We start from the raw sequence: 27,105 nt of genomic DNA, 5'->3' as shown, positions 1-27,105 counted from the left end.
AAGTTAAACACTCATTGTTGGTTGGTGATCACCTTTAGAAAACTCTTCAACACTTGCTCCATTACAAATAATCAAAACACGAGCCATGCCTTACCTTGTTTTCTGCATAAGCAAGCCAGCGGCTCCCAAGAGCAATAGGATTCATGTTGGGCCCTGGACAAGGATAGCAGCCTGAAAAATTTTAAATGGCAATACTGAGATATTTCTTAATAAATTTTTTTGGTACATCATATTTTGATGCCATAAAAACAAAACAGCCAAATGGTTTTATTTTTTCAAGTCTCACAAAAAATCCCCATAAAACCAGTCATTATTTTAATAGCTAAGTGAAGTTTTTTTTTTCCCTTCTACAGTTTCCTTTTGGTTTGATGCTGTTCCAATAAGAAACAAATCTGGGAGGAACTGGTTATAACTTTTAGCAAAAATTGGGTATTTTATACAGTTATTCCTAGAACAAGAAAGAGAAGCTAAAAGGAAACAAAGTTTGGAAGTCAAGCAACAGTATTTAGAGAGGAAAGAGAAAGGATAAAATTGGTTCAGAAATTTAAAAGCAAAAGATAATGAAGACATACACCTAAAAGGGAATATGATAAAACAGTCAGAAGAGAAAAACAAAACAAGTACTAAAGCAAGGACCAATGAAGCAAAGTAATTCACAAAGAGTGCTTCCATATAAAGATGATGGAAAACTACACGCTCCTATGTATTTACATTAGGCACTCAATTTCTTTTTTCCTACTTTCAGTCCAGCCAGTAACAAACTAGTAGGAAGGACTGTCTCGTGGTTCTCTCCTTTAAAGAATAATAAATCACGCAGTCGTAACAGTGAACACCATCACTGCATGGAAACTCCAATACCATCTTTCTGAACTCTACTAAACAAGGCTCAACATGATTCAGTCAAGTAAGTGATGTCTGTCTCCTAGAGGCTCTCCTCTCTGCTCCTGGCCAGGCCAATAAGGTCTTTGAGTCTAATGCCCTCATCCGTCAACTGCACAAAATAATACTCGACTGTCTCACAAAACTTTAGAGGGACTACTCAAAGGCAACTACAGAATCAGACAACATAAAAAGCCTAACTTAAAGAACTTCTGGCTTCTCATTCCACAAGTATCTGTTTAACATTTTTACAAATGTTTTCCTCTAAAAGGTACACTAGAGGATCAAACTGAAGTATTCTACTTTACAGTTTAGGTCCCAAGTTAGAATCTAAATTTATACAATCATGAGACAGACAAGATTCCATAACAATAATCTTTACTTCCACTAGCAAAATAGCCAAATTACATGAATCATATGAGCATAAGCACGAAAAAATAGCATCACCTGAAATGTAAACTGCACACCTGATAATTCCCTACCCAGCAGAAAGTCCCAGTGTATGTTACTGAGTTTAAGAGGAACAGAGTTATCAATGTATGATCATGTTTCATGCAAAAGCATACTTAATAATGAGAAAAAGAACAATAATGAACTACTTTAAGATTTACTTTCAATAATAAAAATAATTTACATGTTCTGTTAATATATTATTATTTTAAAATTTATTTTGTTTTTCGCCCACTTGATTAGAGGGGTATGTAAGAATTTGTGTTCACTGCTGAAATTCCACTGTGTAGAATTAATACCTGAACACAGCTTAACAAATGTTTGAACAAATTAAGAAATGCACCTAAATTAATCAAAGCATGTTTATATGACACTGGCAAAAAGTCATCTACATAAAAAAAAACTTTTCAAATACTCAAATAGTGTGCTTACCTAAAAGCCAAGTCTTTCATTTTAAACTATTTTTTAAAAAATAGGCATCTCTCTTAAACATGTATTACATGTTGGGGCACCTGGGTGGCTTAGTCAATTAAGCATCTAAGCCTTTGGCTCAGGTCATGATCTCAGGTCCTGGGATCAAGCCCCGTTTCAGGCTCTCTGCTCAGTGGGGAGTCTGCCACTTTTTCACCTTCTCCCTCTGCCCACCCCCCTGCTCCTTCTCTCTTGTTCAAATGAATAAATAAAATCTTTAAAACATACACACACACACACACACACACACGTATTAGATGCTTTCTAATTCAGAAAGCCTGTGTGCAGCAGTGATTGTCATCCTAAAATGCTAGTGTCATGGTGTTCATGGGCGCTAAAGAAGCACACACCATTATTGGGCCCCTCACACAGTAGTTTTTTCTTTTTTTTTCTTTTTCTTTTTTTGGCTTTTCTACATTTTAATTTTATTTTTTAAGATAATACCATAGTAGAGAAATGCAACTGTTCTTTTTTTCTTACAGTATTTAATTTAAATTCAATTAGCCAACATACAGTCCATCATTAATTTTGATACAAGGTTAAATGATTCATCAGTTGTGCCTAACACCCATCACACACAGTTTTCATTTGAGCTCCTTCAATCACTACCTATTTTGAGTTTTCCTTTTTAAAGAAGGTAACTTCTAAAAAAGATAATGGCCCTAAGAATAAACACGTATGTTACGTGAAATACAAGGTATGAGCTTTCTAATTTTTTACTCATCTTTTAAAAAAGCTTTTATTTCATGGTTTAAAGGGTTCTGTTGGGGGTGTTTGGGGTTTTGGGAAAACTGACCTATAGGTAACTATGATATTACTATATCCACTGAATGCACATTATTGACACATATTATAGATACATACAAAGGACAAAGCACACTAAATAGTACAAAGATAATACACTTTGACATATGTTCTACAGTATTTCACAGATTTCATTATTACACTCCCGCTGAGCAACCTAATTCATATACACATTCCATAGATATTTTCAGAGCTGAAGAAATTAATATAAATATGGCCTACAGAAAACTTCCCCCTTTTAAATATTTTTTTTTAATTTCCCCCTTTTAATATGTCATGAAAAAAGAACCAAATGGGGGCACCTGGGTGACTCAGTGGGTTAAGCCTCTGCCTTCAGCTCAGGTCACGATCTCAGGGTCCTGGGATCGAGACCCACATGGGGCAAGGGAAGGGGGGGGGTCTCTGCTCAGCAGGGAGCCTGCTTCCCCCTCCCCCTCTGCCTGCCTAACTGCCTGCTTGTGATCTCTCTGTCAAATAAATATTTTTTAAAAGAACCAAATGAAAAACAGAAATAAATACTTGTGAACTGCAGCATTACATTAGAGGCAGCTAATCTCCTAAACTTTAAAGTCCATATAATCAAACTCTCAATCAATTCTGATATTCATCTCATCTCAATAGATCCTAGTAAGTATATCTCTCCTTTCCAAATACTAGAAGATACTAAGGAAAAACGTAGTTCACAATTCTTCATCTCACTTTCTGAGTCATTGTTTTTAGAAACTCAGTGGACCTCAAGAATTATAGTGTATTGGAATGGAAGCAAATTGTTTTTCTGCTCTCCAAAAAACATTTCACAGCTGGAATCAGCAGAGCATCAGCCACTCAGCACTATCCCAACTTTACAAGAATGACTCCTTTAAAAATTAACCATTCCCTCCAGCTAAACTTTGAAAACAAGGGGGGTAAAAACCCAAATCTCTATAATACTATAACTAATACTAACATGTTTACAATGTTTGTGAAAAAAGCAAGAGAACTGGATTTTTTTTAACTGAGATTTCCAAATTTAAATAAAGGTAAGATCCAAGAAATGCACACTAAATGAAGGATTTCTCAGAAATATTTCAAAAGGCACAGGACAGTGATGCAACTTTAGATGGGATCCTCCCTTAAGGTTGGTCCCTAGTCAGGAAGTGACCTGAACCTATTCTGAAAAACAAAGGATTCAACTACTCTCTGCAACACTATGCCTAATTTTTCCTGTTGAAGACAACTCAAAAGATTACAGACTTTTTTACGAAAACAGATGTCTGCATTTACGGTCATCTGACTCTCAACAAGGATAGCGAGACAAGTCAATGGGGAAGAATAGTCTTCTCAACAAATGATGATGGGTCAACTGCATATTCTTATCCTGAAGAATATAACCCTGACTTCACACTGCACACATAAATTAACTCGAAATGAAACCAAAGACTTAAATGAAAAAGTTAAAAGTACTACTCTCTTCCTCCGCTCTGCCGGCAGTGGTGGCAGCCATCCTCTACTTCACACCATGGCCGCCCTGAGACCTGTAGAGAAGCCCAAGATTGTTGAAAAGAGGACCAAGCAGTTCATTGACATCAGTCAGACCAATATGTCAAAATTAAGTCCAACTGGTGGAAATCCAGAGGCATTGACAACAGGGTGCACAGAAGATTCAACGACCAGATCTTGATGCCCAACAATGGTAACGGGAGCAACAGGAAAACAAAGCACATACTGCCCAGTGGCTTCTGAAGTTCCTACTCCACAATGTCACGTGGAACAAATCCTACTGTGCAGAGATTGTTCACAACGTCTCCTCCAAGAACCGCAAAGCCACCATGGAAAAAGAAGCCCAGCTGGCCATCAGAGTCACCAATCCCAATGCCAGGCTATGCAGCCAAAAAAATGAATAGACAACTTATGTGCACATTGTATTTGTATTAAAACTATCAAAAATGTTAGAGTATTAACTTCTTGGAACAAAACATAGTGGTAAATCTTTATACTCTGAGATTAAGGAATGCTTTCTTAAGGGGCGCCTGGGTGGCTCAGTGGGTTAAGCCTCTGCCTTCAGCTCAGGTCATGATCTCAGGGTCCTGGGATCAAGCCCCACATTGGGCTCTCTGCTCAGCAGGGAGCCTGCTTTCTTTCCCCTTCTCTCTCTGCCTGCTGCTCTGCCTACTTGATCTCTCTCTGCCAAATAAATAAATAAAATCTTTAAAAAAAAAAAAAAAGGAATGCTTTCTTAGCTATGACACCAAAAGTACAAGTGATAAAAGAAAAAACTTATAAGGGCTCCTGGGTGGCTCAGTGCGTTAAGTGGCAGCCTTTTGCTCAGGTCATGATCCCAAGGTCCTGGGACCGAGCCCTGCATGGAGCTTTCTGTTCAGAAGGGAATCTGCTTCTCCTTCTCCCTCTACCCCTCCCCACTTCTCTTTCTCTCTCAAATAAATGAAATCTTTAAAAAAAGAAAATAGGACACCTGGGTGGCTCAGTGGGTTAAGCCGCTGCCTTCAGCTCAGGTCATGATCTCAGGGTCCTGGGATAGAGTCCCGCATCAGGCTCTCTGCTCAGCAGGGAGCCTGCTTCTCTTCCTCTCTCTCTGCCTGCCTCTCTGCCTACTTGTGATCTCTCTCTGTCAAATAAATAAATAAAATCTTAAAAAAAAAAAGAAAATAGATAAATTGGACTTCATCAAAACTGAAACATTTGTGCTTCAAAGGACATCACTAAGAAAGAGGAAAAACAGAATGGAGTTTTATAAAACATATGTCTGATAACTGACTTATATCCAAAATATAAACAGAACTACTACAACTCAAGAAAGAAAACACAAATAACTCATAAATTCAAACAAAAAAGATATATGTTAGTGAATGAACACATGAAAAGATGCTCAATATCATTAGCCATCAAGGAAACACAGATAAAAGGTATAATCAGATACCATTTCATGAGACATCAATAGGATGGGTATAGTTAAAGGAAGGTAGTAACAATCAATAGTGGAAATGTGGAGAAATTGGAACTTTCATGCACTGCAGGTGGGAATGTAAAATGCAGTCCCTCTGCCTGGCAGCTCTTCCCATAGTTAAGGATAGAATTACCATATAACTCAGCAATTCAACTCCTAGGTGCATACTCCAGAGAAATGATAACATATGTCCATACAAATACTTATACCCAAGAGAATTCAAAATATATTGACCCTTGAACAACATGAGTTTGAACTACACAGATCCACTTATACAGGTTTTTTATAAAACAGTATTGTAGATATATTTTCTCTTATGATTTCTTTCTCCACATTTCTGGTAGTTATATTTACTCATTATTTGTTTCTTTGTCCTTTAGTCTTATTAACATTTCTAGTTTTTTTTAAGATTTTATTTATTATATTTGTCAGAGAGTGAGAAGGAGAGAGCACAAGCAGGGGAAACAGTAGACAGAGGGAAAAGCAAGCTCCCCAATGAGCAAGGAGCCTGATGCAGGACTCGATCCCAGGATCATGACCTGAGCCAAAGGCAGACACCCAGCTGACTGAGCCACCCAGGCATCCCCCCAATTTTTTTTTTTAAAGAAGAACTGACAGATTCTACAACATAGATGAACTATGATTATCTATGTGCAGTAAAAGATACCAGTCACAAAAGACCACATATTCTATGCAGCCCAGGAAAAAAACTATGAACACTCTCCTCAGAAAGACATAGGAGCACATAAAATATTAGATATCACTTCAGGGATTTATTTGACTATCTTACAACTGATTAATGATCCTCTTAAAATTCCATGAGCATTCTGATTTATTTTTGCTTCATTTTTCATTTACATAAATATATCATTAATTTTTTTTAAGAATTATTCATTTATTTGAGAGAGAGAGAGAGAACATGTATGCATGGGGGAAGGGCAAAGGGAGAAAGAGAGAGAGAATCTCAAGCAGACTGCCCACTGAGCACAGAATCCAATGTGGGGCTTGATCTCATGACCCTGAGATCATGAACTAAGCCAAAATCAAGAGTTGGACACTTAACTAACTGAGCCACATAGGCACCCCAAGCATATCATGAATTTAAGAGTACAGCCAGTGTGAGGTTCAATGGGTAGGGAATTATGTTGAAAGAACAGGAAAATTACAAGTGATTTCATTGCATACACATTCATTAAGTGTCCACCATGTTCCAGTGCCTGCCCAGGCTGTGAAAAACATTATGGCAATATACAGATGGGAACCCAAAAGAATAGGAATAGATTTTACTTCAACTTGGACTGGGCTTAGACCTCACATTCACCTGCCAATCTCTCCTAATAAATGTTATAAATTGTTTTTAAACATTTTAAAATAAAAATAAAAATAATTTTTCATTTTTGAGATCCTTTAATTTCTTATCCTTGTTATTAATCATTAACGTAAATGAAGAAAACACGCAATAACAGCAAGAAATAGCATTGGATGGTAAGGAATAAATTTTCCTCCTCAAAGTTAAAAACAGGGGCCACTGGAAAAAGTTACTTACTGCACAATCCTTTGGTCTCTCCAGAGACTTCATATCTAACTTTCAATTTAAGCACACTGGAAATGACTGCTAATGACATCTATCAGTCCTTGTCTTTTGTTTTCTTCACCATACATGGGTTTTGAATTTCCACATTAGACAGCTGCTCAAGGCCACCGTTTCTATACAGACAAATACAAAGGTGTCTCCTTTCTCATCATATTGGCTGCGTTCCCTTTCCAGTTCTCTATCAGCTCTCTTTACCTGATCCTTCCACCCTTTGGCACAAATTCCCATGATGGTTTCTCTGATGGACACAGCTGTCTCTACTTACTTTACAGCCCCATCATTGTATTCATACATAACTGAGGCACTCACAATTGTATTATACAAGAGCTTTTCAAGCTACTTTAGAAATCAAATGCCTGCACCATCAAAACAATACCCTCATTAAGTGGAGAATTTGTCATTCTACGTGCGCTCTCGCCCTAATTCTTCAAGAATTAGAAACTAATCACTGGGAAAAAACTACGCGGCACAGGCAAAGAGGCTACAACAAATGCCACTCTCAGTATGCCTACTGCCTCTGCACCAACTTTGAAGCGCCCCAGGCAAACTGGGTTATACACTTGGGCTAGCCCAAATTCATAGAAACATGACTCGTTCCACCCGCTAACGTTTCAGTCTGTGTAAAGAAAGGGTGGGTGGGGGTTGATGCTACAATTAAAGAAAAAGAAGCTTCTTTCAAGTTAGGAAATGGCTCATTTGTTCTTTGATCTTAAATATCAGGTTATGCGAAATTTTGTTCAATGTGTTGATGTAAATCACTTTAGGTGAAGCTGTAACTCAGAAACAAGAAGCTAAACTCCTTCATACAAATATCTGCCAAATATCATCAATCTTACCAAACCTACATCACTCACATAAATCCAATCTCTAGGGTTTTCCAGTCAAGTAAAATAATATGTAACTAACAATGAGATACTTCTTAACAGAAGTACTATGGATTGGGGTATTCACAGATGAAAGGGACAGGTTGGGAAGAGCTGTTGTGGACTGCTACAACAGACAGTACTCAGAGCATGAGGAGACAAATCACAAATGTGCTGTTGTCATTGCTGTTGATGCTTTTTCAACTCTGTAAACTATGTATTCAAATATCCATCCAGAAGCACCTGAATCAACAAAATGAAATATATATACATAAGCAGTACCCAAAACAAAACAAAACAAAAAACCCCAGGACATTACAGAATCCCAAAAGCCCTCTCTCATATACCTTTCCAGCCCTCTTCTCCCAAGGCTACATACTACCCTGTCTTCTGACAACCACACTAAACATCCTCAAAAGACATCGCTGGGTTCTAATACACAGTTTATTACACTTATCTCCATCTTTTATCCCTAGAAATGCACTTTTATACTATCCCATTTTTCAACATTTTAAGTAATACACATTTCAGATTTAATGAAATACACACTAAATAGATGTTATGGCATCCCCAAATCATGACAGCCATTTTACAAATACTACAATGAAAGAAGAGGTGATAATCCTAATGGATCAGGAATTACTAAAAATTCACTTCTGAGGGCCTCAAGCCACTTGACCAGGACTTACTAATAAAATTACAGGTCACTCATAAAGCACTTGAGTGACACTCGTAAAGCATCATTCCAGATCTCTTATCATGAACAATTCACAGAATACAAGAGAGCCTAATATTTTTTTAAAAGATTTTATTTATTTATTTGACAGACAGAGATCACAAGTATGCAGAGAGGCAGGCAGAGAGAGAGGGGGAAGCAGGCTCCCTGCTGAGCAGAGGGCCCGATGCAGGGCTTGATGCCAGAACCCTGGGATCATGACCTGAGCCGAAGGCAGAGGCTTAATCCACTGAGCCACCCAGGCACCCCATGAGAGCCTAATATTCTAATAATACTTATTTCAACTATTCAGTGGGTCCAGCAATGCAAAGGGAAGCATTTAGGACCACATGACAAAGATGTTCCAAACGTGGTGCGTGGGTGGCCCAGTCAGTTAAGTAAGCGTCTGCCTTTGGCTCAGGTCATGATCCCAGGTCCTGGGATCAAGCCCCACGTTGAGCCCCACATTAGGCTCCCTGCTCAGCTGGGAGTCTGCTTCTCCCTCTGCCCTTCCCCCTACTCATATGCTCACGTGCTCTCTCTCTCAAATAAATAAGATGTCCCAAAGGATATCAACTTGAAAAGAAAGTACAAAGGCATTAAGAAAAAGTAATAATGATTCACTCTCCCATTCATTTTTATCAAACTTCACTAATAATTTGTACTTGCTAAAGACTCATAAAACAGAAGCTCCTATTCCCAAAAGGAGAAACACTCCAGGTACTGGAGAGATACTCAAGAGATGATGACTACAACATGTAACTTTCAAATATCAGATTTTCTGGATTTACAACACAATATATAGGAGAAACTTCACTCATATATCCAAACATATATTCACTTCTTTAAATATCCATGAAACACCATTAATTTCCAGCTCAGTCCGATATATCGTTTTTCCTGGAAATCAGTACTGATCCTATATTAATAATTCTCTTCCTCATCTGATGACTTTTAAAAGAGTAGCAGTACATTCTAAACCATTTTGGTTAACTAAACATCTTGGAAAAGGACCACTGATGCTTTGAAACCAGAAAATCTTTGTAATAAATGTTTTTCATCTTTAGCAAACTGAGTTTTATTCTTACAAGAAGCAAAAATAAACAGTAATATTTTTTAAGTTAGTTAGAACATATGGATATATTATACTTTCCATGTGGCCCTTACTTCCTTCATGTAAATCAAGCTAGATAACTTTGCTCTCAAGGAGATTACTGCCTAGTGGCAGAGAAGGAACAAGTAAACACAAAATGCATACAGTAACATGGAAAGTTAAGCGTCTTAAAAGAGACAGCAATTACATGTTATAAAAGCATTCCCAAAGGGTGTTGAGTAATTAAAGAGGTCTGTAATCAAATAAATCTGAGAAATATGTAAATGCAGTAAATAAATTTAAGCAGGTTAAAATGCTAGTCACCATTGCCATTCTCCAACAGAAGGCAGCGTTTCCTGAGTATATGTGACCAGGGCACCCTGATTCCCACAGCACGTTGAAGGTCTACTGTTCTGCCAACAGAATTTGAGAACTGCTATCTTTGGGGACTTAAAAGAAGGCAAGGTTACTTTAAGCCAAAGGTGTCAGGAAATAGTTCACATAAGAACTAATACAGACACTCAGCCAAGAAAGATATGAAGGATTAAGACATTCTGGGAAAGGAGGGTGCTGATATAAAGGCCAATTCAGACAGGAAAATAAAGCAACAGTGCACCTGCAAAGAAATGAGAATGAATGGGGTTCAAAGTAAATGTAGCATTAGCAGCATGAAAAAGGAATTATAGAAATAGTTAACAAGGATATTGGATACTGATAAAGAAGATCCTTGTGTGTGAAAAACCTTGGGAGATCGGATGGTAAAAAATGTACAGGATGCATGTCCCTATTGGCCCAGGACATTTCCAGTACAAATGTTGACCAGACTTGCTCAGAATTAAATTAGTATGGCAGTTGTTCAAATCGGAAGACCTCAGTTTAGATGATCAATTATATATGATCATTTGGAAATGACCTTTGGAGAGGTACAAATGAAAAAGATTGTTCATGAATTGATAATTGTTGAAACGAGGTAAGTACATGGTGGTTCATTATACCACTACGTTCTTTAAATAACATTATGTACTTCCCAAAATAAAAATTAAAAAAAATTCTTGAACAACATACACAGGAGATGAAATAGTATTTCTATGGCATTAATGGTTTAATAAAACACAATATTTTCACCATATCACTGTTTATTTAAAAAAATCATTAAAAATCAAAAATACATTTAACTATTTTAAAGTAACTAAAAATTCATCTTTCTGTAAGAAATGCATAATTTCCTGTGACGTGTGTAAACCTGGCAATTCACAGACCTGTACCCCTGGGGCTAAGAATACATTATATGTTTGTAAAAAATTTTTTAAATTATTTTAAAAATAAGTAAATAAAAAATAAAGCAAAAAAAAGAAAGAACCACATAATTTCAAGTAAGAGTGAAAACTAAGAATACATTTTCTAGTCACTCTTCTTTTGCTTAAAAACATTTTCATTCTTATTTCCACTATAAATGATTTAATTGAGAAATTACGGTAAAATCCCAAGAGTATATGAAATTTCCTTAATTTTGACAATGTGGCACTTTCTATACCAATTCTGCCAATTGATTCAAGAGTTTTATGTATTTGAGTTTTTTTAGGTCAGACAGAAAATCTGTAAGTAGGCCCAAGTTAAAACATTCTACAAACAAATCTTTCTATAGCAAAATCTCAAATTGCAAAATACTCCTCCACAAAATTGGCAAATATTGTCAATGTACAAAAAACAAAGATTTTAGAAGACAAATTGCATTTATAGCCTACAGTATCATAGGTTTTTATAAATTGTTACATGTAGGTCCTTATTCAAAGGGATACATTCACCCCAATGTTTATTGTAGTATTATCAACAATAGCCAAATTATGAAAAGAGCCCAAATGTCCATTGACTGGTGAATGGATAAAGAGGATGTGTGTATGTGTGTGTGTGTGTGTGTTTGGAAACACACACACACACACACACGAATATTACTCAGCCATCAAAAAGAATGAAATCTTGCCATTTGCATGGCATGGATGGAGCTAGAGAGTATTATGCTAAGTGAAATAAATCAGCCAGAGAAAGATAAACACCATATGAAGAGAAAGACAAACACTCACATATGGAATTTAAAAGACAAAACAGATGAATACAGTGGGGGGCAAACCAGAAAAAAGACTCTTAACTCCAGAAAACAAATGGATGGCTACTCGAAGGGAGGTGATCAGGGGATGGGTTAAATGGGTAATGGGTATTAAGAAGGGCACTTGTGGGCGCCTGGGTGGCTCAGTGGGTTAAGTGACTGCCTTCGGCTCAGGTCATGATTCTCGAGTCCCACATCAGGCTCCCAACTCCATGGGGAGTCTGCTCCTCCTTCTGATCTTCTCCCCTCTCATGCTCTCTCTCTCTCTCAAATAAATAAATAAAATTTAAAAAAAAAAAAAAGAAGGGCACTTGTGATGAGCACTGGGTGTTGTATATATGTGACGAATCATTAGATACTACATCTGAAACTAACACTACACTGCGTTAACTAACTGGATTTAAATATAAACTTTAAGGAAAAAATGAAACAAATACATTTCCCATTACCTGTTAAATAACAGATACTCATGTTAGTAGAAACATATTTTACCTATTTGTAAGAGGTATACAATTAAGGATATAAGGTAGATCTACATCATTTTATAGAAAATTTTATTAGACCATCTAAGCTTAAAAGTTACTATTATCACATATAATTTTGCCCATTTTCTCAATTAAACAGAGTACTCTGAAAGGCCTATTCTCATTCTAGTGTATCAAAAACATTAAAAAGCCAGTGTCCTTCAAATCTAATTATAAATTCAATATATAACTCTAGTGATTTTATGCTAAGTGAAACAAGTCAGTCAGAGAAGAACAAGTATCATATGATTTCACTCATACGTGAACTTTAAGAAACAAAACAAATGACCAAAGAAAAGAGTCCAAAAAAAGACTTAAATACAGAGAATGAACTGGGAGGGGGAGGTGGGTGGGCAAAAAAGGTGAAGGAGATTAAGAATGTACTTATAGTGATGAGTATTGTGATATATAGGAATGTTGTATTATTACATTGTGTATCTGAGACAAATATAACACTGTATTAATTATATGTGAATTTTCATTTTTATTTAAATCTAAAGATTTTAAATTGTTCCTTTATAATAAAACTCATTTTTTCTTTTAAAATTTTATCCTGGGTATTTAATTACTGAAAATCTGTATTTTTTACTTATTTACTAAAAAAAAACCAACATCATAAATATGCTCTATAAAGATTTCTATTATTAGCTTATCTATATTAACTTCTCTTTAGTTACTATAATAACTGATTTTATACCCAACACTTATTACAAAGAAAGAAAAAATCTATTGATAAATACGATATTACTTTCAGCCTAATGTTTAAATAAGGTTTAAATTTCAAAACATACACTGCCGCTTAAATAAACTATCTTAACAAATAATGATTTGGGATGTTTTCCTCCAATTTTACACTCAGCTGAGGGAGCAAAAGTTATCATTACATTTTAAAAATAAAAAAGAAGCTTTGCGCAGTGGCAGTATCGTAGCCAATGAGGTTTATCCGAGGCGCGATTATTGCTAATTAAAAATAAAAAAGAAAGTAGGGGGGCGCCTGGGTGGCTCAGTGGGTTAAGCCGCTGCCTTCGGCTCAGGTCATGATCTCAGGGTCCTGGGATCAAGTCCCACATCGGGCTCTCTGCTCGGCAGGGGGCCTGCTTCCCTTCCTCTCTATCTGCCTGCTTGTCTGCCTACCTGTGATCTCTGTCTGTCAAATAAATAAATAAAATCTTAAAAAAAAAAAAAAAAAAGAAAGAAAGTAGGTCTAGGTTCCTGACCTTATTTAGAAGGGAAAAGCGGCTACTAAGGAATACAGACTCTAAGTGTAAAATTAATATGAGATATCGGACTTTGCAGAAGCCAAGACACACACATCGTTGATTAATGATGAAGTACAGAAGACCACTGATAAAATGTAAGATAAATGCTCAGGGAAACCTGGTATCTGAATCTGGCTGAAATATTCATACTCTGTCCTGATTCACTGCTCTGTAGCTCACAAATATGGAGGTCATAGATAGATTTATACATGGTTACTCATATACATTCTATTTCTCTAATTATTTTAATTATAATAACAAGTAACACAAATACAGTGTAATATATTAATGCATAAGAACTGTATAAAAAGAATATACTAAAACAGACCATATAATATCCAAAGCTGCCCCTATTATATACAAAATACATTTGTGAATGAAGATGTTATTAACAAATATATGCTCCTCAAAAACCTTTTAATTTTTTTACATATAGATGTGAAAACATAAGATCCTGGCTAATGATCTACATTTAATAATTATTAACCACAAATAAATTTCTGATTACCATAAAATCAATGATAGCTGAATTAATGTACTCACTCACTCGTTCAAGAAATATTTAATGAGATCCTACGCTGGGCTAGTTCAATGTCCCAGGGGCTAAATATATGAATGGTATACATTAGAGTTTGTGAGAAAACAAAAATTATCTCAATGAACATAATCTCCATTACTATCTTTGTAGATCTGTCAGAGACTATTGCAAGCTAAGAAAGACAAACTCTCATAATTCTTCTTCCTAATCTACCAAATTATAAACTATGCATTATAATGAATTATTGTATTATGTGTTATATATCTTATATAATGTATGCAATTACCTATAAATGATAATGTATCAGTTATCTCAGGAACATGACCTCTAATCAGAAAAGATATGTCTACTACCCAGGGCTTAATATATAGTAGGTATCAGGTAAACACCTAATGAATAAGTATGTAAATAGTTGTGGTATTTCAAGAGCAACAGCAATATGAGTTGGATTACCTAGTTATAAAAAAACTGAAATCTGTTCCAACAAAACTATCTCTACATCACGTGCATAATCAGACTCTGGAAAAAACAGCTTACAGCTTTGATGGAGAGTTCAAGAAGTTAAAATACAAGAATGAAAACTACTGTTTTACTAGTGTGTGGTGAAAAAAAAAAAATTCTAGTATATGTGCTCCAGAAGCAAGCAAAAAAAAAGAAAATTCTAACTCCAGACTTTATTTGAACTCTGTTCCTGCTGGAATCTCTCCTTCACCTCTTGGCCTGCCCCAGAGTCCTGGGACTTCCCAGCCCCTCCCTACCACTGCATGAACCAATTCCTTCCAGAAAAAAACATCAATCAGCCAGTCAGTGAGTATGTATGTGGCTCCAGATTCCTGCACTTTCAAACAATACTGGAAGTCGTGGGAGATGAAGAAAAAAGGAGGGAGAAAAGAAAGAGACTGGCACATCTCTCTAAGTTTCAGATCCCTCATATATGATAATCCAGTTATCTCTTCAAGAATATTATGTTAATGAAATAATTTAACAACAGCTTCAAAAAGTATGGCATGGCTACATGAACCTAAATTAATCACAATTACTCAAGGAGAGTATGTAAGGAGAAACTGAGGCAACATAGTATAAGGTTTGCTCACTAAGAGGAAAAAAATGTGTTGTAGGTTGAAAATACATACCATAAAATGAGAGTAGTAAGAGATCCACAAAAACACAGGAATATCAAAACAACTAAAACTAACCACAAAATACTAATGTAATGTTTACAATAAGTTTGCTGAGTCTATCAAATAGCATAAACTCAAAAGCATATTATAAGAAATAAACCAAGTTGATACATACTTGTGACAAAAAATTTTTTTGTGAAAGTACAGCTATCAAAGGCAGCAATTTTCTCCTGCAAGACTACAACGAGGATCCTAAAATTAGAGGGGGAGGAAAAAACAACAAAAAATGAGAATGCGAAATTCGGTAAATTAAATCATAAATAAGTTAAATCATTAGATTTAAAGAAGTATCCACTAATGCAATTTAGTCAAGAAACATCAGCCTCTTAAAATGTAAAAACAGAACCACAAAATCCTTACTGTAATCAAGAAAGACATGATTAGAAGAAGAAAAGTCACAGAAGAAACCACAGCTCAAAACATTATTTTCCTCTAAATAAAACTTTATTTTCATTCATTATAAATCAAATAAATCTATCTTCATTAGGAATGTATGAAATCAATAAACTGCTGGCTATTTACTAAAAGTGTTTTTCCAGTGTGGGCTCAAAGTCATGGAATTAAACATAAAATGGATTTATATAACCTGACACTTAAAATGATTGCTGAATTTCCCAATGCAAGAGCAAAAGAAAGAAAGAAACCAAGCTCAGACAACTGTTATTCAGTATAAATGAGTCATTTCTGATTGACTCAATATATTAAAATTTAATCAGAATCTCTATGAACTATATCTCTCCCAGAACCCAAGATTTGTAAAAAAAAAAATAAAAAATTAGAAAAATAAGAGTTAGAAAGTATTTTATAACCAAAATTCCTAAAATACATCCCAGATGAGGTTACTTTATAAATTATGTTTTTGAGTACTTTTCTTTGCATAACATTAATATAAAGACCCAAACTACAAAGTTATTTTAATAATCAAATAAAAGATTATAATTGTTAAATATTTAACATGCTCAGGGTATTTTTCTAAATTTGGGGGAAGTAAATCTGAGTAACAGATGTTAAAGATGAGTGGGAAAAAAAGAAAATGTTGTCTTTAACATGCATGCTTTATTAATCTTGTTCATTTGCTAATGCAGAACAAAATCCTTAACACAGCTGACAACACATAATAAATGATTCTGTTATGGCACTTAACATAAGAAACCAACCAATCATCAGACCCAGGTTAAAAGGCTTAGAGAATCCATAATAAAAAGGTGACAAACTCAAAAGAAAGAAAATGCAGAGAGACAGAGATAAAAAGGTTTTCTTATAATCAAGCAGCCCCTCCCAATAGAAGAGTAACATACAAAATCATTTCCATAAGGACGGATTAATTTATTATGAATATTCCTAAGTCTAAAAGACTGTGTCATATCACTGATTTGCAAAACCAAAGGCAGAATTAACCAGAGCATTTTATAGAGCAAAATCTAAGCAGTATCCTGACATCCAAATGATAACTTTTCCTCTAACCTTTACCACATTTGAATTCATGTAACTTCTAAATTTTTTAAAATTACAGAATGTGTCCAAATCAACAGGTGTTTTTGTTGGAAGATACATCTTCAATGGTTTTTCATTTTTAAAAAAGGTAAATATGAACCTTTGCTACATCAAAAAAATTTCCAGAGAATTTTGTAATCACTTTTCATTAATGACATCTCATATTCATAAATCACTTTTATCTGCTTTTACTCCTACTCAGAAGTTTCACCATCATTAATCACCTATGATGAGCGCACAGATGACTATGAAAAGATTAACTGCATCAATTTTTATGGTAATTTATGTATGTTGAAATATTAAATGTGCTCATTATTTCACAGTTAAAAATAAAAGTAATAAACACAAAAATATCTGTTTTAAGAAAAGTTGACCTAACTGCATCATCCAGAAACAAAGTATTTGGAATAAGTACAAATTTACTGTAACAGTTCAAAAAAATAATGCCAAGAAATACTTTATTAAAAATTCAACTGCACTGCGTTTTTCTGTTTTCTAGTGTATTTGTGTATTTGTACACATTTGTACACAAATGTACAAGTAAATTGTGACCTAAAAATCTTATTTGTACTTAATCTCCCTTTCCAAAGTGTGTTTAAGTTTCTGTTTGACTAAATATGTACATTATCTATTTTGTGAGAACACAAAGGACACTTGAAGAAGAGCTTTTATTATATTTTCCCCAGGTTAAATATATTACCCACTAGATCCACCCACTCAATAATGCTGATTTTGAATAATTTGATGTGTCATTGGATAATTACATTATCCCAGCAATAATATTTGTTTCCTATAATTTTGAGTTTGAAGTATAAATAGTATAAATATGCATAATAATTAGATCTCCACTATAAATGGCACCCTATCACTGAACAGCTTTTCTTTGTCCTATTTCATTTTTCTGCATGAATTCAAATATTTTTATCATTAGTATCAAACCCACATGTTCTTTTAGTTTATATTTGTCAGGTATGTCTTTACCTTCTTTTAACAGCCAACCTTTCTGAGTCATTCTTCGAATCCCTTTAAAATCTAACCTGAGAGTCTTTTATTACAAAATTTATTTTATATTGACACAGCATAAATTATTGTGTTTTCCACATTCCATGTATTTGCTTTTTTATGAGATGTAAGATTTACAGTTTCCATCCGTGACCTCGATCAAGACATTTACTATTGCAGGGCTGCAGTTTTCTCAAATGTAAAAGGAAGTACTGAGTAACAGAGATTCTGAAAGCCCCTATCTTCCCTAATGTTCAGTGGCTATAAACTAATTCTTCATTGTCATTAGGACAGGTTCAACCCAGATCTGAGTATTTTCCTAGAAATGAAAGAAGGAAAATCTGCCTAGTCCATGTTTTAGCTCTACTGAGAAATATAAAGAAATAACAATATTTAAAAGCCATTTTATTGTTCAGAATATGCTTTGTTTTGATGAATGTTAATAGGAAATTTATACTGCATATCACAAACCACAGATCCACATACATTCTATCCATTAACATTATGTTATGTATGTAAAAAAGTTCCTCAAAGCAATACTTAATCTTTGTACATTGCTCAGATACTTTTTATTCTTTTCCATTTTAGTTTTTAAATGCTAGTTATGACTCACTAAACTTAATTCACTAATGGGTCAAGACTGGAAGTTTGATAACATTTATTCAGAAATCTTAACAGCTACTCCATTTGGCAGAATTCAGAAGGTATTTTGTGACTTCAAAATCATAGATGGCAAATGATACTAGTAGAGCTCTACCTGCCCGGGAGGTACCTTACTTTGAAAAACAGATAAAGAAATGCTTACCGTTTGTTGCAATGGAGATCATAGATAGGTGTTTTAAACTGAATAGACTTGACCATCTCCCCAGTACGAAGTGAATAGAGATCTACACAACAGTAAGGTGGACTTGTGCTAAAAAAAAAAAAAATGCGCCATTATTTTTTAAAAATGTGGCAGGGCCAGTAAACTCTACATTTTCAATGATTCATTATGTACTAACACAGTGGCCAACTGAACATAACAACAACCAAAAAAAAAATCAATTAAAAAATAATTTTAAAAAAAGAACATGAATGGATAAATCTGAAATAAAATACATGGATGATCAATTAAAAAACTCTACATTTTCTTATTAACATGATTGTTAAACCCCTAATTAACATAATATAAGGAAATTGATTTGAACTACTAAAAAAATCATAATATATCCCAATTAACTCATTTCAGAAATATAAAATTTGGGAAAAAGAAAATGAAACTCACCAAATTATTACTATAGAAAAGAAAAAATCATAAGATTATCTTAGTAAATATAGATATGAATTTGATAAACTTAAAAACTTGTTAATTATAAGAAATATTTCATTAATCTGATAAATTACAGCAACCTTAAAATAAAAACTATCAACCATATATAATGGTAAAACACTGAAAATCTTCACCCTAAAATCAGAAACTAGAAAAGAATATTCAGTATGAAACCACATCTACTCAACATAGTACATAAAGTCCTGTGCATAAGGCAAGAAAATAAATTACTATTCAGAAGAAATAAAGCTGTCATTATTTGCCAAGAACTTGACTGTGTAAGTATAAAACCCAGTAATACAAATCTGTACGTCAAAATATACAAAAAGGCAATCCCACAATAGGGGTGCCTGGTGGCTCAGTATATTAATCGTTTGCCTTTGGCTCAGGTCATGATCTCAGGGACCTGGGATCGAGCCCCGCATCGGGTCTGTGCTTAGCGGGGAGCCTGCTTCCCCCTCTGTCTCTGCCTGCTCTCTGCCTACTTGTGATCTCTCTCTCTGTGTCAAATAAATAAATAAATAAATAAATATTTTTTAAAAAATAATTTAAAAAAATATGCAATCCACGTGATCAGACTTAACTGGAATGGTACAGTAATTAAGACACTGAGTTCCTGACACTAGAACAGATGAAGAGATTGATGTTTCCATCTTAACAAAGTCGGAAAAGAATAGCAAGTTAAATCCAATAAAAGTTCAATGAGGGAACTAGTAGTACAATATGAAATGAAATGAAACCGGAGTAAGTCAAAGAAAAAGAATCTATGGAACTAAAGCCTCATCTTCTGTAACCAATCTAAACCAATCTATAAAGAAACAAATAATTTAAATATCCCAATATCTATAAAAGAAACTGAACTTATAATTTAAAAGTTTTTACAGTGATATCCTAAAAAATGGCTTCATTTGTAAATTCCATCAATCATTTAAATAAAAACGTTTAGATATCCTACTAAATAAAAACTTGAGGGACGCCTGGGTGGCGCAGTTGGTTGGACGACTGCCTTCGGCTCAGGGCGTGATCCTGGAGTCCTGGGATCGAGTCCCACATCAGGCTCCCAGCTCCATGGGGAGTCTGCTTCGCTCTCTGACCTTCTCCTCGCTCATGCTCTCTCTCTCAAATAAATAAATAAAATAAATAAATAAATAAATAAAAACTTGAAAAAGAAAAGGAAAAATAGAACTATCATAACTATCATATGACCCAACAATTCCAACACTGGGTATTTGATGGAAAAAAAAAAAAAAGACTCACTCAAAAGGATACACTATGCACTGCCATGTTCATAGCAGCACTATTTACAACAGGACATGGAAGCAACCTGTGTCCATCAATGGATAAATGGATGGAGAAAATGTGTTAGATGCAGATATAGATACGCAATGGAGTATTATTCAGGTATTTTATTTAAAAAAAAAAAAGGAAATCTTGCCATTTGTAACATGCACAGACCTTCAGGTCATTATGCTGAATGAAACAAGTCAGACAAAAACAAATACTATATGAACTCACTAATATGTGGAATTCTAAAAATCAAAAAACCTGAACTCATCAATAGAGAGAACAGACTAGGAGTTGCCAGAGGTAAGGGTATGCAAAATGGGAGAAGATAGTCAAAAGGAACAAACATCCAATTATAATATTAAGAAGTCCTGCAGATGTAATATACAGCATGGTAACTAGAGTTAACAATTCTTTATTATATATTTAAAAGTTGTTAAGAGAGTAGATCTTAAAAGTTCTCACCAAAAGAAAAAGAAATGGTTACTGTGTGGTGACAAATGTTAACTAGACTTACTGTGGTGACCATTTTGCAATATATACAAATATCAAATCATTGTATCATATACCTGAAGCTAATACAATGTCACAGGGCAATTATATCTCAATTTAAGGGGAAAATAGGTATTATAATACTGGTCTGAGCAAAGAAATACAGGTCAAGGGAACAGAATAGAGAGCCATAAATAAACTCACACATATGGCGAAATGATTTTCACCAAAAAAAACGTATAATTAAGCGATGAAAAGAACAGTTTTTGAACAAATGTCGCCTTTAAAAATTAGATATTTGCATGGAAGGAATTAAATTTTCCCCTAACTTACATACAAAAGTTAACTCAAAAATGGATCACAGTCTAACATAAGGACCAAACATAAGAACCAAATAGCTTCTATTTGGTAAGTCAAAGAAAAAGAATCTATGGAACTAAAGCCTCATCTTCTGTAACCAATCTAAACCAATCTATAAAGAAACAAATAATTTAAATATCCCAATATCTATAAAAGAAACTGAACTTATAATTTAAAAGTTTTTTAAATTTCTAGAACAAAATTTAGATAAAATCTATTTCTTAAATAAGAAAAAGCATGAGTTACAGACATAACTGATAACCCAAAATGAGCAAAACTATCAACTTTATATTTAAAAATGAACAAGCAAGTCCCATATTGTGAGGAAATATTTTCAAAAGATGTATCTGACAAAGGGTTTGTATCCAGAACATAAAAAGAACTCTTATCATTCAATAACAATGATACATACAACACATTTTAAAGGCCGTAATATTTTAAAAGACACTTTACCAAGGAAGATAAAGAGACATCAACTAAGTGCTTGAAAAGGTGCTGAACAGTGAAATGCACATTAAAACCACTAAACCACTAAGGGATACCACTACACTCACTAGAAGGGCTAAAATTTAAAAGGCTGGTAATACAAGAATGCAAAGTAATTAAAATGTCATATATTGCTGTTGGGAATGCAAAATGGCACAGTCACTCTGAAAAATAGTTTAGCAGCTTTTATACATTAAACATACCCTTACCATACGTCAAATCTAGGTAATTTGTTATTCATAATAACAAAACAATAATGTAGATCAATAGGTGAATGGATAAACATATTGTGATATACTGAAGCAATGGAATATTATTCAGCAATTTTAAAGAACGAGTTATCCATATAAAACATAAATGAATCTCAAAACCATTATGAAGTAGAAAAAAGCCAGAACAGAGTCTACACACTGCATGAGTCCCTTTCCATGAAAAGGCAGAAAGGTAAAACTATAATCATAGGAAGTAATCAATGGTTGCCAAGGGGCAGGGAAAGAGGGAAATAACATGAAAAGTGTACGGGATGCTGAAAACATTGCTGTGTCTTGATTATGGAGGATCCTTACACAACTGTATACAACTGGCCAAACTGGAGGAGGGGAAGAACCGAATAAAACCTGAACTTCTATCTCTAACACTGACACAAGGCAAAAATTTTCTTCCTAATGTTCCCAACTAATTAATCCAGTCCTCTGCTGAGAAGCAGTGAGTTAATAATGAATGAAATCTAACATTTTGCCAGACCAACCGGGAAGAAAAAAATAGCTTGTCACCTTCAATTAGCAGCTCATTATAGCACAGTACGCTAGAAACTTGAATTCTGATCATTTCACTGGCATGCATACAATGTCACAACTGAGATTGTTTCTGCAGAAAACCTTCAACAGAAGTGGACAAAACAAATGCTATGAAGGCTCAGTTTAGAGTTGACCAAACAAGGCTTGGAAGAATTTATATATGGAAAAAAACTCTTATTCAATGACTAACAGAAAAAATTCTTTTAAAACAAGGGTTTTCAGAAAGTCACACATTCATAATGGAGTCATGTTATCTGCCAATAGCACAGTTGTGTACACGCCTGACATATCCTTTTGTTCTCTATTTTTCTCTCTTTTTAAAAGCCTTGACTATTTCCCTGGAACACAGAAAGACAATCTTAATTTTCCTCATGGATAGGCTAATGAGAAAGTTTTCCATAACATCACCAGTATGCATGCCCCATAACAGAAAGAATGTATGTTAAACTAAAACTAAAACATACAAACATGAAATAAGCTTTTACTTTGCACTCTAATACACACCAGGAAGTGCCACAAGAAAGTTGTATAGAGAATGAGTCTTCATTAGACCTCTAGAACTCAAATGGGTTAACATTTTAACAGGTTTGTGTTTGACATTTTAATCATAAAGCTATCACTTAACTTTACAATAAGCCTAATTAATTATTTAAGGGAAAAAAGTGCCATATAGAATTGTTGAGAGCCAAATTTAAAATCTAACTGAATATATTGGAAGCAAACAGCAGAGATTGGAAAGAAATCAGGAATGATACAATTTTTATTACTGAATGGTTGGCTCAGGAAGTCTAACTTGTGGCCCCAGCTTCTCTGTCTTTCCAATACATAGATATCAAAGTGCATAGTATAAAGTTATGTTGTACTTTTCATGACAAATACAAATAAAAATAGAACTGAACACAAATCATCCTTAACTGACCTCTTTACTAGCTTGTTCTCCAACTAGCTTGCTTTATGGTGAGTAACCAAGAATGTAAGCTGAAAAATTTTGTATCAGAATAATCTGTTACCTATTGTACCCATGACCTATACCCATAAGGGATATTATTAAGCTTTTCTTACAGAGGGAAAACTCCTCCCACAGTCAATGGTATGGTATTTACACAGTTCATTCATTTCAGTGAGGAGTGCTGATAAGAACTATTTGAAGGGCAAATTTTTTTTAAAAGTTTCCATTATTGAAAATACACTGGTTAAATTAAGAATTAAGGAACTGGGCACTTGGGTGGCTCAGTTGGTTAAGTGACTGCCTTCAGCTCAGGTCATGATCCCAGAGTCCCAGGATCAAGTCCATCATTGGGTTCCCAGCTCCATAAGGAATCAGCTTCTCCCTCTGACCTTCTCCCCTCTCACATTCTCTCTCTCTCTCTCAAATAAATAAATAAAATATTTTTTTTAAAAAAGGAACTATAAAACAAAATAGATTTCTTAAAAGAAAAATATTTAAATATTATAAATATAGAAGATAAACAATAAAATACTAAACATTTCCATCTAAATACCTTGCCTACTTCAGTATACCTTCTCTGTAATACTTCTCATATTAAAAAACATTAATATAAATATATTTATTAATTTTTTTATTTTTAGAGTTTTTGCTTCATAGCAAAATTGAGTAGAAGACACAGAGATTTTCCACATATTCCTCCTACCATTCATGCATAGAATACCCTTTATCAACATCCCCCATCAGAATGGAATGTTTGCTATAACTGACGAACCTATAATGACATACAATCACTCAAGTCCACAGCTTACATAAGTGTTCACTCTTGGTATTATACATTCTATAGATTTGGACAAATTTATAATGACATATATCCAACATTAGAGTATCATAAAGAATAAACTCATTACCCTAAAATTCCTGTATGCTTTGCCTATTCACCCCTCCTTCAATTACCCTAGCAAACACTGATCTTTTTACTATCTCCACAGTTTTGCCTTTACCAGAGTAGAACTGAAATCACAGAGGATGTAGTCTTTTCAGACTGACTTCTTTCACTTAGCAATATGCATTTAACTTTCCTCCATTTCTTTTTGTGGCTTAATAGCTCATTTTAGTCCTGATCAACATTCCATTACTCAGATGTACCACAGTTTCTTTACCCACTCATTCACTGAAGGATATCTTGATGGTTCCATGTTCTTGTAATTATAAATAAAACTAATATAAACACTTGTGTGCTCTTTTTTGTGCAAATATAAATTTTCTACACCTCTGGGTAAATACCAAGCAAGGTAATTTCATTCATCATATGGTAAGAGTTTAGCTTTGTATGAAATTGCCAAACTATCAGAGTGGTTTTACTATTGTGCATTCCTACCAGAAATGAATGAGCGTTCCTATTGCTCTACAGCCTTACCAGCATTTGATGTTATCAGTTTTCTGGATTTTGGCCATTCTAACAGGTGTGTAGTAGTATCTCATAATTGTTTCAATTTGAATGTCCCTGATGATTTATAAGATATGGAGCATATTTTCATATGCTCATTTGACATCTATACATTGGAGGTGAGGTGAGGTCTTTTGCCCAATTTTTAATCAGGTTTTTTATTTACTTATTGTTGGATTTTGAGAGATCACTATATATTTAGATACCTGCCCTTTGTTAGATGTGTATTTTCCAAGTGTTTTCTCCTGATCTGTGTTTCATATTCTCATTCCATTGACAGTGTTTTCGAAGAGCAGAAGTATTTAATTTTAATGATATCCAACTTTTGTTCAGAAAATTGAATCTGTGAAGTATAAGATAAGCCTCCAAAACAGTTCTAGAATGAAAGGAAATGAATAAAAGGAATGAAATGGAAAATAGCAGATAAAAAGAACTGAACATAGAGATTCAATTTATGGAAATACATATTATTGAAGAAATTCTTCCTTAAGACTGTAACATCTATCCCCACCTTATAGTTTCCAGCCTGCCACCCTATGCTATTTCTTACCTTTGGGCCTCCACAATCATGTAAGCCAATTCCTTTAAAAGAAAATCATGTTGAATCACTGCAACTAATACAACACCTGAAACTAATATAACATTGTATGTTAACTATACCAGAATTAAAATAAAATAATCTTAAAGAAAGAAAACTCCAGAAACCAATACTGTACTGTGTGTTAACTTAAAAAAATTTAAATTAAAAATAACAAAATTAAATTAAATTAAAATTAAAATTAAATGAAAGAGAAAGAAAAACCATGTGTGTGGGTGTGGGTGTGTACACTGACCTGGGTAATCAAGAATATAATATACATGCCCAGAGCTGGATGTCTGCTCAAAAAAGAACTGCAAGCACATAACTTGCATCTCTGGCTGGCCCTTAAAGTCTGCAACAAGCTGGAGATGAAGGCTAAGGCAGTGTTATAGATGCCATCACTATGGACTCAAGGACCATCCCAGCTCTGTACCAATTTGCAAATGTTAGAGTATTTCTTTTTTCTTATTGGTGTCTGTCACGTAAGAACATCTCCGTCAGGTCACTGCCTGACCACCAAGATAACAGCGATTTCAGTAATCACATAAGACAATAAACATAGGCTTTACAAAGAGCTTGGAAAAGCCACTAAACAATGGGTGGATACTGGCAAAAACAACATACTCTAGGGAAGAGGACAATCTGATGTTCAGAGCTGCAGATTACAATATTCAAATGCCCACTGTTTAACAAAAAATTTCAAGGCACACAAAAAACCATGAAAGGATGGCCTATTCATAGAAATAAATGGAGGGAAACATTGAGGAAGCCCAGATATTGCACTTAGTATACAAATAATTTATATCAATTGACTTAAATATCATACTCAAAAAGCTAAAAGAAAATAGGAGGATAAACTAACAAATTGAGAAAATCAGTAAAAATCTAGGAATTATGAAACAGGAACCACATAGAAATAATGGAACTGGAAAGTACAATAATTAAAATGGAAAACACACTAAAAGTTTCAGAACTGTATCTGAGTATCAGAATAGGCAGAAGATAGAATGTGCAAATTTGAAAATAAGACAACTGAAATAACACATCAGAGGAAATTAAAAAGAATGAAGAAAAATTAACACAGCTTACGAGCAACAGTATAAGTCAACTAAACGTAACCAACTTATAGAAGACTCCACCCAACAGAATACACATTCTTAAGAAGTACACATGGAATGTTCTACAGGCTACACCATATGTTAGCCACATAACAAGTCTGAATAAATTAAAAAACAATGAAAACAAGCTTTCTAACCAAAATGGAATGAAATTGCTAATCAAAACCAGAAGGAAAACTGGAAATTCACAAATATGTTGAATTAAACAATAACCTCTTAAATAACCACTAGGCCACAAATATGTGGAATTAAATAATAAACTCCTTAACAATCAGCACCACATTAATGGAATGCGGTGGGGGTGGGGGGAGACTCATGATTATCTGAACTGATAGAGAAAAAGCATTTCCCAAAATTCAACATCCTTT

General features: G+C 34.3%; 1 protein-coding gene and 1 pseudogene across 8 annotated transcripts in view; one reads left to right on the top strand and one right to left on the bottom strand.

Annotated features, from left to right (window-relative positions):
- The window catches only part of BCAS3 (BCAS3 microtubule associated cell migration factor), a 588,867-nt gene that overhangs the window by 430,321 nt on the left and 131,441 nt on the right, over positions 1–27,105 (bottom strand). For all 8 annotated transcript variants that reach the window (XM_044248512.1, XM_044248515.1, XM_044248514.1 and 5 more), the window contains exons 8-10: positions 18,721–18,828; positions 15,535–15,611; positions 95–171 (exon numbers count right to left, since the gene is read on the bottom strand). In XM_044248512.1, coding sequence (XP_044104447.1) covers positions 95–171; positions 15,535–15,611; positions 18,721–18,828 — 262 coding nt within the window. The remainder of the gene's footprint in view (positions 1–94; positions 172–15,534; positions 15,612–18,720; positions 18,829–27,105) is intronic.
- On the top strand, positions 13,345–13,427 carry LOC122907985 (annotated as a pseudogene).

This window comes from Neovison vison, chromosome 5 (assembly GCF_020171115.1).
Source record: "Neovison vison isolate M4711 chromosome 5, ASM_NN_V1, whole genome shotgun sequence".
NCBI classification, from domain to species: domain Eukaryota; kingdom Metazoa; phylum Chordata; class Mammalia; order Carnivora; family Mustelidae; genus Neogale; species Neogale vison.
This window is presented reverse-complemented; position numbering and strand designations above follow the sequence as displayed.